General features: G+C 32.8%; 1 protein-coding gene across 1 annotated transcript; it reads right to left on the bottom strand.

Annotated features, from left to right (window-relative positions):
- Nucleotides 1-2588: 2588 nt before the first annotated feature.
- Nucleotides 2589-4736, bottom strand: LOC110656362 (uncharacterized). Its single transcript, XM_021813086.2, has 5 exons — nt 4141-4736; nt 3440-3610; nt 3263-3355; nt 2961-3080; nt 2589-2855 (listed from the first exon to the last, which is right to left on the bottom strand). The coding sequence occupies exons 1-5, from the start codon at nt 4312-4314 to the stop codon at nt 2805-2807; spliced, it is 609 nt and encodes a 202-aa protein (XP_021668778.2). The 5' UTR covers nt 4315-4736; the 3' UTR covers nt 2589-2804.
- Between the last annotated feature and the right edge of the window lie 10781 nt (nt 4737-15517).

The raw sequence follows: 15517 nt of genomic DNA, 5'->3' as shown, positions 1-15517 counted from the left end.
TTATTATTTTTCAGTATATCGAGCTAAAAAAAATCGAATTTAATTTTATTCTTTTTTGTTTGAAAATACATTTTTTTTTTCATTGGTTAAAAAGTATGCAATTTTCATTATATTTTAATTCTTGAAATTCTAATTATAAAATATTTTATTTTTTCTATTTTTAATTACAATTTCAATTATAAATCATTATATTATAAAATAATCTAATCTTTTAAAACTTTATATTTTTTTATTGATATATTAAATTTTTTAAGTAAAAATAAAGTCGTATTAATTTGATATTATAACAATAAAAATTAAATTTAGTAAATTATTACAAATTAATATATTATGATAATTATATATAAAAAAATAATTGAATTATGATTAACGACTATAAATAATATACTTAAAATTTTCTTTAAATCATTTGAAGGTAGATATAAGAAAAAGAAAAATCCCTTGCGTTGCATGAGTTCATTGTATGCAGATGTGTATTGCATTAATATAGGAGAAAATAAATATATGGGACTTAATGAATGAAATGATAGGTATATTGACGACTTAGTCTACGAGTGACAAGAAGGTTTCACTTGATTAGGTGCTTGTACTTTGGTCTCCAATTTGTGGCATTTCTTTGGGGAATTTTGTGACTCTTGACTGGAATGACTTTTGCTAGATCCAAAATTTGGTGTGTAATGACCTATTTTAGAAGGTTCTAATAATAAGCAAAGACCATAAGGGTTCATTTTCTAACTTATAACGTGATGTGTTCATACTACATTACTCTCTCTCTTTCATTATTCCCAAAAAAAATTATATTCTTGAATACATTGATGATGGCAAGTTCTATTCAATGAATCGTGTTCATTCACTCTTCAAGAAAAATAATCAAGTTCACAAACGTGCATGTATAAATTGAATTTTTTTTTAATGAATGAACGTAAGTATCAAGTAGTTGCTTAATAAGTTGCAAGAATTAATAATTCATGCGTGCGAGATGAGCTATTGTCAACTCAGCCTCCCACAAAAACTGACCATTTTCCAAAAAAGAAGGACTAAAACGAAATAGCATTTGAAAAACATGGCTGTTGGTACTTTGAAACTAACATGGAAGAGGAAGATTGGAAGTGTGCTTCATTTCTCGAATCATTTTCCTCACCTAACATGCTGGATACAAATTGGGTTCACACTTGATTTACCCTTTATGACTTCAGAGTAAGTGGAGTTCGTTCAAGAAATCAAGAAATTTTTTGTGAAAGATTGTGACACAGGTTGGTTAGAGAAATCAAGAAATTTGTGAAGGTTGACGTCTTTGAAAGTTTGAATACTATGAACATAGTTGGCGAATCCATCTTACTCCAAATAAACAGCCAACTCTTCTATTTGTATAAGAAAAAAGCAGAGCACGCGTATTTTAAAATTTCAAATAGCAAGAATAATAAAATTTTCCTAAAAATCATCAATAATTACCAGTCGAATGTTTCTCATAATTGTGATAAATATTTATCATATCTACACCCTTCTCTTCCCTTTTTTTTAAAAAAAGCAAATTAAGCACCAGCATCAGCCAACACAGCTTCAGCAACGTTCAGACGTACATCAGATCCAAAGGAACAAACATCTAAAACACTACAAACATGAGCTGCTAAAAGATGGGCAACTCTATTACTGGTCCTGCAAATATGACGAAGACTGCAAGGAGTCGGCTAGTGGAGGAAAGGTATCGATTTTGCTCATCAAATAGCAACTATTACACCGATGATGGAAGATCCAGCGTTATCAAACCCTTCATTAACATAAGATGGCTTGAGACTACAACAGAAACACAAAAGTTTAAAGCAAAATGAACCCTTCATCTCATGGAATTCTTGAGTGAAATTCCTTAATTCTTCAGCATACCACCAAGAGAAATGAAGTAATAACACCCACTGGTCAATGGCTATTGGTGTATTCAGATTAGACAGTCTAAGCTCTCCTGGATAGCCCAAAGCCTCCATAAGGCAACCCTGATCTCACTTATGCTCAGAACACATGAAAGCATTGAAATCCCTGGCACATAACATGCATAATTTTCCAAGACAAACCTACTAAATCTATTAAAGACTGCATTAATTTTCTTATAGAGATTCTAATTTATCTCATATGGTATGCATACAGGGTATGCTTTCAGATACAAAATGGTTTTGTACTCTTGGGACATCGGTAGTAACTCCCATAAGAGGAAATTGCATATTAGTTAAAGCATTCAATTATTTCTTCCAATGATCTTTTTCCTTACCTCACATGACCACATACCACCAATAATCATTGCATCAGCACCACAGAGGCTCTGTTTATTTGAGCGTCACATGAAAATAAAAGGACTTGAGATGTTAATAGAAAGCATTGCCAAATGGTGCCTATATTTTCTCACATCAATCCTCTCTTCCCCTCTTCCTCAATGCTGATTGTGGTATACCACATTTCCTGTGCATTGGCAATGCAATTCAAATATATGCTTCCATATTGGTTTTATAGCATCCCATAATAGAATGAATACCAGATTCACATAACTCATGTTCATGATTAGTGCAGGAAAACCACATATGAGAAAAGAATGTGCAAAATTTTACCAATCAAAATGTACCTTCATATTACGAATAAAACCTTGAGTCACAGTCAGGATGTTGTGCCCCCAACAGCCAAACAAATGGAAAACAAACCTTTTACACTTTTCCATAACCCACCTAATTTTAATCACTAGAACAGCAGGCCAAGTGATTTCCTGAAGCAAAATAGGATCCAAGTCCAAGCTATCCCATTACATATAGGCATATGAAAAACTAGACTATGTTGGTTTCCTGGGACAAATGTCTCCTGTTTGATGCAACATCCTGCCAAACGGACAAGTTAACAAAGAAAAACAACTAAGCTAAACCAATTTGTACCTAGTTGAATATAGAAGGAAAAAACTGGCAAATTTCATGCATAGTACTTACAGTGTCAGACAGCTGGTCTCTTATGCAGTACATGGACTTTACCATTGTTTCTAGAGTATCTTTACTTAATTGAAACTTTACATCCAATTCTCCTGAGTGAGATGGAGCATCATTTTGAAGCTGCAAACAGTGCACTTAAATAAATTCATGCATGCAAATCACATTGCTATCATTTTGTATGCCACTTTTGACTTAAGAATCCACAATGCCCATCAAACTTAGCTAAAAATTTGGCCCAAAACAGAAGCAAATTCAAGGATTCCTCATATACATATTAAAAATTCAAACAATTGTTCAGATACCTTCAGGTTTATAACAGCCATGGGTTCTGTCACTTCTGCTGTGTCCTGATTTGCCATATTCCATGTCATTGCCTTCAAACGGGGCAAAATAACCTGAACAATAATTATTTGAGATAAGAATGCCAGATTCTTAATCAAGATAAATGAGGTTCTATATTAAATAACAGAATGTTAGACCTGATCTTTGAATACATCTTCTTGCCATTCTCTCTGAAACTTTTGCAACAAAATTGTTAATAGCCTTTGTAATTCAGGAAGGACCTCGTTAGGAAATAGCTTTTGAATCTCATCCTTGTTTATATTCTCATAAACACACCTTCGGATCAACATGCGAAGACACACCAATAGCTACACAGCACATAAAGGTAAAAAAATAAGTTTAACAGTTGATTGAACGATAGGAGAAGAAACCATTATGAGCTGTTTAAAGACTATATAGGTGATACATATACTAAAATAAGAACATTAATGACCAGACGAGGAACTTACAAAGATATACAAAGCATTTACGAAGAAAGGAAAAACTATTTTAGTAGAAAGTTTAATCTTTAAAGCACAAGAAGGAAAGAGCATGAGATACCAGTGAAAACCCAAATTATGCCAACAAAAATGTAACAGATTGATCCCAAAAAGACAGTTCCTCATTTCCAACAACAACGCATATCAGCCCTATAAATACGCTAAGAAATTTAACTCTTTTCGAGCAAGCAAGGGATCAAGGCCGATGAACTTGCCTCGGTACCTAATCGCATTCAAAAATTGCAACATAATGAACAAAAAATTAATAATTTATTAGAGGGGTACTTAATCGCAACAAAAAATTGTAATATAATCAACAAGAAAAATTATAATTTATTAGATGGGAAGTAAATAGATACAGGATCGAGGTCGGAGTCGTTTTGGAGGTGAAGCATCTCGCAGATGACTTGACGGTCGGCAGCATCGAGACCAGCCTTTCGAGTTCTCCAGAGAGCTTGAAGTACGTACTCCACCGATTCCTTGGAGTTTGCTCTCACCAATAGAGGCAAATGATCCCAAAATGTATGCTCCATCTACACTCCTAATAGGCTCTTTCATCAATTCGAATACATTATCTGCTAACTGAAGCCCTAATTTTGCCTCAACTCTGGGAACTAATGCTCCCTTTCTCTGTTTCAATCTTCACTCACTCCCTCTTGATGGTGGAGGGGAAGGATAACGTCGTTCCAGCCTGGAGGGTTCCCCCGGGAAAACGTCGTTCTAGTGTGAGGCTTCCCCCGCCTATGTTCTTTGTATCATTCACTCTTGAACTCTTCTGCACAGCGTGAAGGGATACGCTGTCGTTTATATGCTTCTCTCTGGGATTTTTCTCAAATCTTTCAATTACAAGAAAAATGTAACCCAAATGTATTGTGAGTTGAAAGATGTTTTATATATATGTCCATTGATTTGCAAACCGGGAATAGAGATTTAAAAATTCTTTTAAAAAAGGTTCAAAATTTCAAGTGCTAATTTCTTATATTTTACCTTAATAAATGAAAAGTTTAATTCTTTTAACTGAAAAAAAATATTTTATAAAAATAAAAATAAGTCAATAATTATGTAATTATATGAAAATTTAATTCATTTCTTTAAAGAAGTTGCTATTTCTTCTCTTAAGTTTGTGGCCAAAGAACTCTAGGTTCTATTTATTAATCGGGAAAAAAAAAACACAGTTTCAACTTGTGCTTATACTATTTCCAAAGGAGATTCAGCCACAACTTATTTTACCATCACCAATAGTCCACACAAAAATAATTCCCATCATTAGAATGGTGGAATCTGCTGGCATCCTTCACTAAAATTTCCCTCTTGGCAATCACAGCTATCAACTTAATCGCTTTGTGACAGTCACTACGTAGCCGGTGGCCCTGAACAATTTGCAAAGGCACCCGAAATGGGGCATTGATCAGTCCAAAAGCAATTGCCAATTTCTCACTATGGTACGACAATACATGCTGTCCATCACATCGAGAAGCAAAGTTTTCTTCTCAGGAACATAACCATGCTTAGAAATTTCTTTCATCAAGTAATCCACTTTTTGATAGATCTCCTTTCTCTGGGCGTAGCTTTTATCTCCGGAATGTAAAACACATGCCTCTTTCTTAACTTCAATCCAACTGCATGCCAGAAGCATTCCCAAAACCTTTCTTCTTAAGTTCTAGACGACAGCAACAGCTTGCTTTAACTTACCGGAACTATTGTATATATTCAAAAGCACAAACGTAGTTATTAAGCTTCTCTGGTTCCATTCTATGAAGTTTCTCAGCTGCAAATTTTCCATGCTCTAAGTTCTAATGGACCCAACAAGCTGTCAATAGTGCATCCCACATATTTGCTGCACTCCTCAAAGGAGCACCTCTTATCAATGCAAAACCTTCATCTAAGAGCCCCTCTCTACCTAATAACTCAATCACGCATCCATAGTGTATTGCCTGGGTCTTTGCCTTGCAATCTCTATCCATGGCTTGAAAAATTTCCCACCCATGCTCTGATAAACCAGAATAGCTACAAGCACACAAAACAGCAAGAAAAGTAACATGGTTGGTTCTCATCCTGTCTTGAAGCATCTGCTCAAACAACCCAATTGCCTCATCTCCGACCATGATTCCCATATCCAGCAATCAATGCATTCCAGGAGATGACATTCTTCGTTGCCTCATCTCCTTTTTTTTTTTTTTTTTTTTGGGTTTTATTAATTAGTTATTTATTTGTTATTAATTTAATTATTTTATTTTTAATTTTTATTAATTAATTGTTTAAATTTTATGAGTATTGTTAAATTAATTATTTTACTTGTTAATTAGTTGATTATTTAATATAGAAATTGTTAAATTAATTATTTTATTTATTAATTAATTGATCATTTAATATGAATATTGTTAATTTAATGATAATTTGTTTACTTTTTACATATTATTCTTGTTAATTTGATTAGTTTTACTTTTTATCTTGTTAATTAGACATTAGTTTTTATTAATTGTTTATTTTATATGATAATTATTATTTTATTGTTAATTTAATTATTTTATTGTTAATTTAATTATTTTATTTTTTATTCTTATTAATTAATTATTTAATTAATATTAATTTATTTATAATTAATTTACTTTTTAATTATTATTCTTATTAATTTAATTAATTTTATTTTTTATCTTATTAATAATATTTATTTTAAATATTAACTATTTAAAAATAAAAAATTTAACATTATATATATATATATAATTTAGACAATTAAAATTATAATGCCTTATTTTAAAAAGGCCCCCGTCGTGTCTTTCATAGAAAGTCAAAGAATACTCCGTCACACACTTTAGTGTCACCTTTTCTCCGGATAACACTGACATTCTTGCAACGCCACTTTTCAAAAACGTACCGAGAATCTGCTACTCTTTCCCATTTGCTATAAAAGTCAACTAGTGTTGTGTTTGCTACAGTATCCAACCCAAAACCATGAGCGACTATACCAGCATGGGCTTGGGGCGAATGACCGTACTAGGGTAACTTGGAAACAAAAAATATCAGAATGGGCTAACAACTCCAAAAATTACGAAGAGGGGGCGGGTGTCAGTGGTCAACACCTAGGACGCTATTCAAAATAGCGCCCGAACTCCGGACGCTGTTCAAAATAGCGTCTGAACAAGGGACGCTATTCATAATAGCATCCGAAGTTCGGACGCTATTTTGAATAGCGTCCTGATGCACGCCACCTGCAACCACCTGTAACAACCTGCACGCACCCCTGCACGCACTCCTGCAGATGGAATATTACGTCCCATCTGCAACAGGGTAGCTCCGGATGCTAATTATATTAGCATCTTGTGGCTCCGGACGCTAATATAATTAGCATCTTTATTCGTGGAGTGAAGCATGTCCGCTCTCGTCCCAAGTCCAATCTGCAGGCAGCGAATCTCCAATGAAGCGGGACGCTATTTTTATTAGCGTCCTGTGTTCATCCACTCCCCATATGTACCGCTGCTCTCTCTCCCTGCGCTCTCATTTACGGCTTCCATTTCGCTCTCAAGCCCTCGCTCGTTCATTCCTCATCCATTGTCTCCCTCGCTCGTTCATTCCTCATCCATTGTCTCCCTCGCTCGTTCATTCCTCATCCATTGTCTCATTTTGGCGGAGCAGTATGCAGTCGGGTGGAGCAAGAAGGAGAGGAGACAAGTGCAGTTGCAGTGGTAGATCACAAAGAAAGAAAGAAGAAATTTGAAAAAAAATTATATTCAGGTATGTATTTTGACTGTTTAATAATTTTTAACATGTAATATATGAAATGCTTAGGTGATAATAATGTTTATTATTGTGAAAATAATGTATTATTTTTTTTGTGCATGTTTGTGAGAAATTTTTGGTGAACAAGTTGATATTTTTGTAAGCATCACTTAAGAAATAAATTTTCGTTACAATTTTTAACATGCAATATATAAAATGTTTGAGTATTAATGTAATTATTATTCTGAAAATAATATATATATATATATAGTAATAGCATAATACTGATAAAATGAGTAAAAATTATTGGCAAAAATAATACAAGAAATTATATTTTTAGTGTATAATAGTAAAGAAGGTAAAGAAAAAATAATATAAATTTATAGTATTAAGAAAATGTTAGGAAAGAGAAAATAAAAATTATAAATGTAAATTATGTTACAAAATAAATTTTATATTAAGTCATATAATTTTTGTATCATAAAATATAATAGTTTAATAAGTTGAACAGAGAATATTAGTATAAAGTAAAATAATAGTTTAAGTTTTTAAAAATTAGTAAAAGCTATGGAAGAAAGGGAAATATTAATAGAAAATTGAGTTCATAATATATTATAGAAAAGGATGTAATAAAAATAAAATATAAATTTATATAAAATAGTATTAAAAAATGAAAAATTAGTAATATAAAAAATTGCCAAAAAAAATAAGTAGCATTTTAATTAAAATGTAATTAATAAAAATAAATTATAAAATTATATTATTTAGATAATATTAAAGAAATAAAAAATAATAAAATAAAAAAAATTGGCGAAACTCAATATAACAATTAAAATGGAATTATTAAAAAAAATTAATATTATTAAAACATGATTAAAAAGTGAAAACAATAGTAACATAAAAATTTGTCGAAATCATTGCATATTTAATTAAAATTTAATTATTAGAAATAAAATATTAATTTATTTTATTAATTAAAATTAAAAGAATAGAAAAATTAGTAATGTAAAATGTTGTTGAAAAAAATTTCTTTATTAATAGAAAATTGAGTTCATAATATATTATAGAAAATGATGTAATAAAAATAAAATATAAATTTATATAAAATATTATTAAAAAATGAAAAATTAGTAATATAAAAAATTGCCAAAAAAATAAGTAGCATTTTAATTAAAATGTAATTAATGAAAATAAATTATAAAATTATATGATTTAGATAATATTAAAGAAATAAAAAATAGTAAAATAAAAAAAGTTGACAAAACTCAATATAACAATTAATATGTAATTATTAAAAAAATTAATATTATTAAAATATAATTAAAAAATGAAAACAATAGTAACATAAAAATTTGTAGAAATCATTGCATATTTAATTAAAATGTAATTATTAGAAATAAAATATTAATTTATTTTATTAATTAAAATTAAAAAAATAGAAAAATTAGTAATGTACAATGTAAAACATATTGTCAACCAGACCGTTTATGCTGATAGTTGTTGCGATTTTTATTTTATCAGAAATGTCAATTCCAAGTTTTGCTACTTTATATTGGGATGGAGAAATCATTATGGATGATGAAGGCTATGAATATTATGGGGGTTCATCAACCGTCATTACTATTGGTAAACGTATGGATTTTGGTACTTTAGGAATGTTGTCTGTGGAATTAATCTTAAAGATGGACATGAATTTATATCGAAAATCTTATTTAGACAACCCATTGAAAAAAATGGCTCATTTAAATGGGATTGCATGGGTTTGGCAAACGATAACGATGTGAATATTATGTTTAATTTCATTGATGAAATTGGAGGTATGTCATCGATTGAATTATATATTGACATTTTTCGACCATCTGCAAATGTTGTTGATGAAGCGGGCCCATCAATTAGTTGTTACACTGAAACACTTAAGTGTACGGATGATTTTGAATCCGCTAGCAATGATTATTGTCCTGATGATGATGAGGATGATGCAGAGTCTGATGAAGAATGGATTGATAGTGATGACTGGGACATGAATGAGGATGGTGGTCATCATAATAAGTTAGTAGTAGATTTGCCTTTTTACTATAATACTCATGTTGCAAACCCAATAATGCCGCTTGTCCCTCCTTCGCCTTATCGTGAAATAGATTTTTCATTGCTATCAGTTTATCCATGGTCAACACCACAGTGTAGTTCAATGTGGGATCCATTAAAAGAGTTTGAATTAGGACTGATATTCTCATCTAGGGAGGATGTACAAAAAGCTGCCAAAGAATATCATTTACATAAGCACCATGAGTTTTGTAATGAGGAGACAAAGAGTAGAACATATGCCATCAGGTGCAAAGACATAAAGAGTAATTGTAAGTGGAGATTGCGTGCCTCATGAGGGAAAGGAAGTGATATATGGAAAATTACGCGATATAATGGACCACATACATGTGTTAATCCATCACTATCACAAGATCATAAGCAATTGGATAGCAAATTTATATCTGATTTCATTCTCGCCATTGTATGTGAACAACCCAATGTGAAGATAGGAGCGTTACAGTCTGAAATGAAAGATAAGATTGGATATATGCCAAGTTATTGAAAGACCCGGAAGGCTAGGCACGATGCAATTATTAAGATCTTTGGTGATTGGGAGGAATCTTACGGAAGGTTGTGACAATTTATGCTTGCTTTGTGCAAACAGAACCCTGAAAGTATGTTCTTCATTGAAGATGATCCTTTTTTTGTTAATAATAGATTAGATCCTGCTTATCGGGTTTTCGATAGAATGTTTTGGGCATATAAACAAACAATAGAAGGATTTAAGAACTGTCGACCGGTTATATTCATAGACTCAACTTTTTTATATGGGAAGTACAAAGGATGTTTATTTTGTGCAACAACACTTGATGGTAATAACCATATTTTCCCAATTGCGTGGGCAATAGTCGACAGTGAAAACACAAGGAACTGGGATTGGTTTATGTCTTGTTTGAGGGTGTTTGTGACAGATCGTAAAGGAATATGTGTTATATCAGATAGACATATTGCCATAAAAAAGGCAATGAATCAAGATTGGTGGCAGCCCCCTGATGGGCATCATCGATACTGCTTAAGACATATCCTCAGCAATTACAACACAAAGTTTAAGAATACTAATATGAAAGAAGCTCTCTGAAAGGCAGGTTAGTTTTCTAAGTTGACTAGTTATTGTTACTATAATCTAAATATAAATTTGACATGTGTATCCAACAAATAACATGGCTTTTTTATTTTTACAGCACAACAATTGGAAAAAAAAAAAATTTATGAGGCCATGAACACAATCAAGAATGAGCATCCTGATACATTTGAATGGGCTACAAAGATACCTTTGGAAAAATGGACACGTTCTCATGATGGAGGGAAACGTTATGGCTCCATGACAACTAATACTGTTGAGTCTGTTAATGGAATACTCAAAGGGATCTGTGCTTTACCCATAACTGCAATGGTAGAAAAAATATTTTTCCAGTGTGTTGATTATTTTGACACACGCCGCAGCAACCTCCGTGAGCAACTGCAAATGGGCTTCAAATTTACACCAGCATGTCGTCAAATATTACTTGACAATTTAAATGAAGCAAACTCATATAATGTCCGAATCTTTAACCGCGATTGTGGTGAATTTGAAGTTTGGAAGGGAAGATCTGAAACGAATCATGTGGTCAAACTTGATGAAAGGATATGCACATGCAAGAAGTTTGAAGAAATACGCATTCCATGTTCTCATGTGATTGCCGCATGCCAAGCAATGTCAATTAATTATGAGCAATACATTTCAAATTATTACACGTTGGAGCGAACGCTTAAGTGCTATGAGTGCCAGTTTTATGCTCTTGGACATCCTGATGATTGGCCAACAGATAATTATCCAGTTCTTCTACCTGACCCAACCCAGAAAAGGTCTAAAGGACGACCAAATTCGTCAAGGAAGAAGAATGAAATGGATTGGAGTGTAAATCATTGTTTGCTATGTCATGGACAAGGACACACAAAAAAAAGTTGTCACATGCGAAGAAACAACATAACTTAATTATGTTAATATGTATCATTATTATAAATTGTTGCGGACTGTATTTATTTTTATATTTTAATTTTTATGTGTGTAAATGTAACATGTATTATTATCAAGTACATTATCTCCCATAATGTTTGCATTATCATGTGATTCTCATTTATTATTTATTTGTGCTCCATTTTGTTTATGTCGTAGATAATATAATGGCTCGTATAATGCGCACTCAAAAAAGGATTGTCAATCAACAACAAAGAGCAAGGGTACATGGTCTAATTAAGTGTCAACGAGCTCATTCAACAAATCATATGGGAAGGAGAGCTATTAACAGATAAACCTAGATATTTGGCTTTAAGGTCAGCTTTTAGCTGTATCCACGACAAGGGTATACTTGACCGCATATGGCAAAAATTAGAAGCTAACCGTACCCCATCATATTTACTGCTACTTAAGGAATTCGCAAAAGAATATGCTAGTTGGGTCGCTACGCGGACAATGTGTCGGTCAACTGGTATAAAAATTCGTGATAGTAACAAACATACTCTGTTGAAGCCCATGTTACCTAAAATCAACTACACATTGGACAAAGACCTTTATGATGAGCTAATTAGATCATGTCCTGTGAATCAAATAGTCAGGGTGACCTAATTAGTTCTAATATTCTAAACAATATTTATATGTTTTATTGATGTATATTTGTATGTGTTGTTCATGTATATTTATATGTTTTGATGATGTACTCAACAATATTGTACTTTTAAGTAATGTATTGACTATGTTTATTTATATAATTTAATTCCTTCATTATATGTTTTTGTTACCATTCGTGTATTAATTAATGTACAAGAAACATATGTTCATTGTTTTACCTATCAAAAGATCCATTGAAAATGTATATTTTGTAATAATAAATAGGTATGACTACACAACAAGAAAGAAGAGATTACATTGTGCCTGGTCCAATTGATAAAGAGCTTCTTCGACTCCAGCCACAACACCGTTCTGAAGGGATTTGGAATGGTACAGTTGAGCATGAAGTGGTTACATGCAGGAGGCAGGGGCTAATATTACATACTGACATTGATGACCGAATTGTTCCTCATCTTCGCGATTCTGGATTTATTAGTATTGCTAGACTAGGGTTTTTTTCTCTTGATTGGCACCTCATCAGTGCCTTTGTAGAGCGATGGCGATCGGAAACCCATACGTTTATGATGCCAATTGGTGAGAGGATGTCAGCATTATTTCCGGTTTGCCAGTACATGGGTCTGCTGTAACTGGAATGTCACGGGCCGATTGGCCAGAAGTTTGTGAGACATTATTGGGAGCTAGACCACCCCCAGAAATGATCCGAGGACATACACTAAAATTATCGTGGCTAGCTGATGAGTTTGGAGATATTCCACATCAGGCTGATGATTTAACCGTATTATGGCATGCAAGAGCATTCATATTACGACTCATTAGTTCGATATTTCTCGACAAGAAAAACTCACATGTCAACTTGATGTTTCTACCCCTTCTAGAAGACTTGAGGGAAGCTGCGACATACAGTTGGGGTGGAGCTTGCTCAGCCTTCCTTTATCGTGAGCTATGCCGTGTTGCTGTTACTGAAACAAAGGAGATTTCAAGACCACTATTCATTTTGCAGATCTGGGCTTGGGAGAGATTTAAAATAATCTCTCCATCAATAAGGGATCCATCAACACCTCATGATGCACCTCTAGGTGCTAGGTATGTCATTAAATTTATATTTTTATCCATTAAGCAATGAATAAATTGCCTTTTATTGTATTATATTTTTAATTTTCTTATCAACTAACAGGTGGAGCAGAGCTCGACAAATCACTGAAGTAACAACCCATGTACTGCTACAAATTCGGTACAACCTTGACCGAATGCGACCTGAAGATGTAATAATATGACATAAAATTCCATACATAAGTCAAAATTCCATAAATCTGACCAAAAAATAATATGTTATATTTTTCCGTACATTTATAATCACTTCATGTTTTGCTAATATTCACTTACAGATCACATAGGAACCATATAGTGAGGAATTATTGGATGAGCTGCCAGACATGTGTATCCAAGGTCGTCCCAGTTGGAAGACAGTGGTGACATTAATTTGCTTTCACATTATTGAATGGCACCAACCTGACAGAGTGATGAGGCAGTTTGGTTTGGCCCAGCCTATTCCAGCACCACCGATGCAAACAGATGAGTTGCACGATATTACTCTCCGACTCAGTGAGAGTAAATGGGCACACCACCATGCAACATATATTCATCGTTGGAATAGGCGAGAACAATATATTGTTCAAGGGCAACAAATGGGACAACCACTCCACCATCATTCTGAATATATGGAGTGGTACCGTCGAGCTACTAGACGTTGGAACTCAGTAAGTGGAGCTGCTATTAGTTGTGTGGTAATGATTAACAACATGTATTTTTTTCATTATTAAATACTTATAATAATAATTTTATATTTTTTAACCTAAAATGTAACGTTATATATATATTTTTTATTTTTACAGGAGGACGCAATTGAGGATTGTTTGATAAAATTACAAAATCCATCAACACAAAACGTGGCAGAAGTTAAGCGTACATTAAGGAAAATGATGATTGCTCTGGAACAAGAAAGTAGGCTTTGCCAAATGCCACCTCCTCAGTCTGCCCCTCAAGCAGCAACTTTTAATGATGAATTGGAAGAGGGCCAACCCATCAACCAACCTGGGCCCTCACGTAGACCAGCACGATGTCAATCACGTCCTCCTCGACGTCGTCAACATCCAATGCGTCAATCCTCTCCACCTGATGATGTTATGCCCCCACCTGTCGCATTTCACCCTTTCTGCATGGCATCAGCGCCTGGTCCTATTCCCTTAGCTCCTGCACCATCTCATCCTAGTCCATCCACAATATTCCAACCATATTCAGAAACTATCCCCCCACATTATACTGGTTGGATGCCTACCCCATCAATACCTGGCCCATCAACACCATGGATGTCATATCATTCTCATGTGCAAAGCACATTTGACTTCACCGAGAGTCGTGACCACAAACACCAATGAGTAGCTTATTTGCTCCATTTGGCAGACCATCTAGCATTGGGCCATCACAATATGCTTCGAGTCAATTTAGCGGATATGGTTCAGATCAATACTATGCACTATATCAGTCTGGTGCCTTAGGCCATATTCCATCTGGTGCAAGTCTATTTAGACACCATGAACAAGGTGCTATGCATTATACTGCAGGGGGGGAATCATCAGGACAACAACAAGGGCAACCTGGCCAACCCCAAGATGCACAAGGTGATCGGAAGAAGCGTGAAGGGGACAACATCGAGTTCTTCGACCGAGACGACATATTCGAAGACCTGGTTGTGGCACATGACTAATTTAAATATTTATTTTTATTTGTATAATAATTATGAATACTTGTCTTAATTTATATCTTGCTTTAAGCCAATTGCTCGTATGACATGTTAGTAAACATTTTATATATATATATTTTTAATTAATTTGAAAATAATAAAGTAATTAAAACTAATAAAGTAATTACATTTATTAATTGCTATGAAGAAAATACATTATCCATAATTATAATAAGAATAAAAATTAATATTAGTTATACTTTAATAACTTTTAACGTTTATAACTAACATAATTTTAAATTTATCAATCTACTATGTTCTAAATATTAGAAACAAAGAAATTCCTATTAAGATGTATAAAATATACTATTTCAAATACTATACATTTATATTTTTAATCTATAAATTAAGAAATATTTTTATGATTAATAAATTTTTTTTTACAAAAATATAAAATTAATTTTTTGAATATAAATATTTTTTAAACCGTACAATTATATTCTATTTACAATATATAAATAAAATTAATTTCACAAATATATAATATTAAATAAATATTACTACTACTAAAACATAAAATAAA

The sequence above is a fragment of the Hevea brasiliensis genome, chromosome 17, assembly GCF_030052815.1.
Source record: "Hevea brasiliensis isolate MT/VB/25A 57/8 chromosome 17, ASM3005281v1, whole genome shotgun sequence".
In the NCBI taxonomy this organism is placed as follows: domain Eukaryota; kingdom Viridiplantae; phylum Streptophyta; class Magnoliopsida; order Malpighiales; family Euphorbiaceae; genus Hevea; species Hevea brasiliensis.
The sequence above is the reverse complement of the archived record's forward strand: the minus strand, read 5'-3'. Positions and strand labels throughout refer to the sequence as shown.

What these genes read in the sequence shown, in the direction of transcription:
- LOC110656362 (XM_021813086.2), bottom strand. Translation starts at nt 4,314, where the DNA reads ATGGAGCATACATTTTGGGATCATTTGCCTCTATTGGTGAGAGCAAAC. An exon ending in AAGATGTATTCAAAGATCAG is followed by an intron (nt 3,356 to 3,439) that starts GTCTAACATTCT and finishes ATTATTGTTCAG; the next exon opens with GTTATTTTGCCCCGTTTGAA. An exon ending in GAGACCAGCTGTCTGACACT is followed by an intron (nt 2,856 to 2,960) that starts GTAAGTACTATG and finishes TCCGTTTGGCAG; the next exon opens with GATGTTGCATCAAACAGGAG.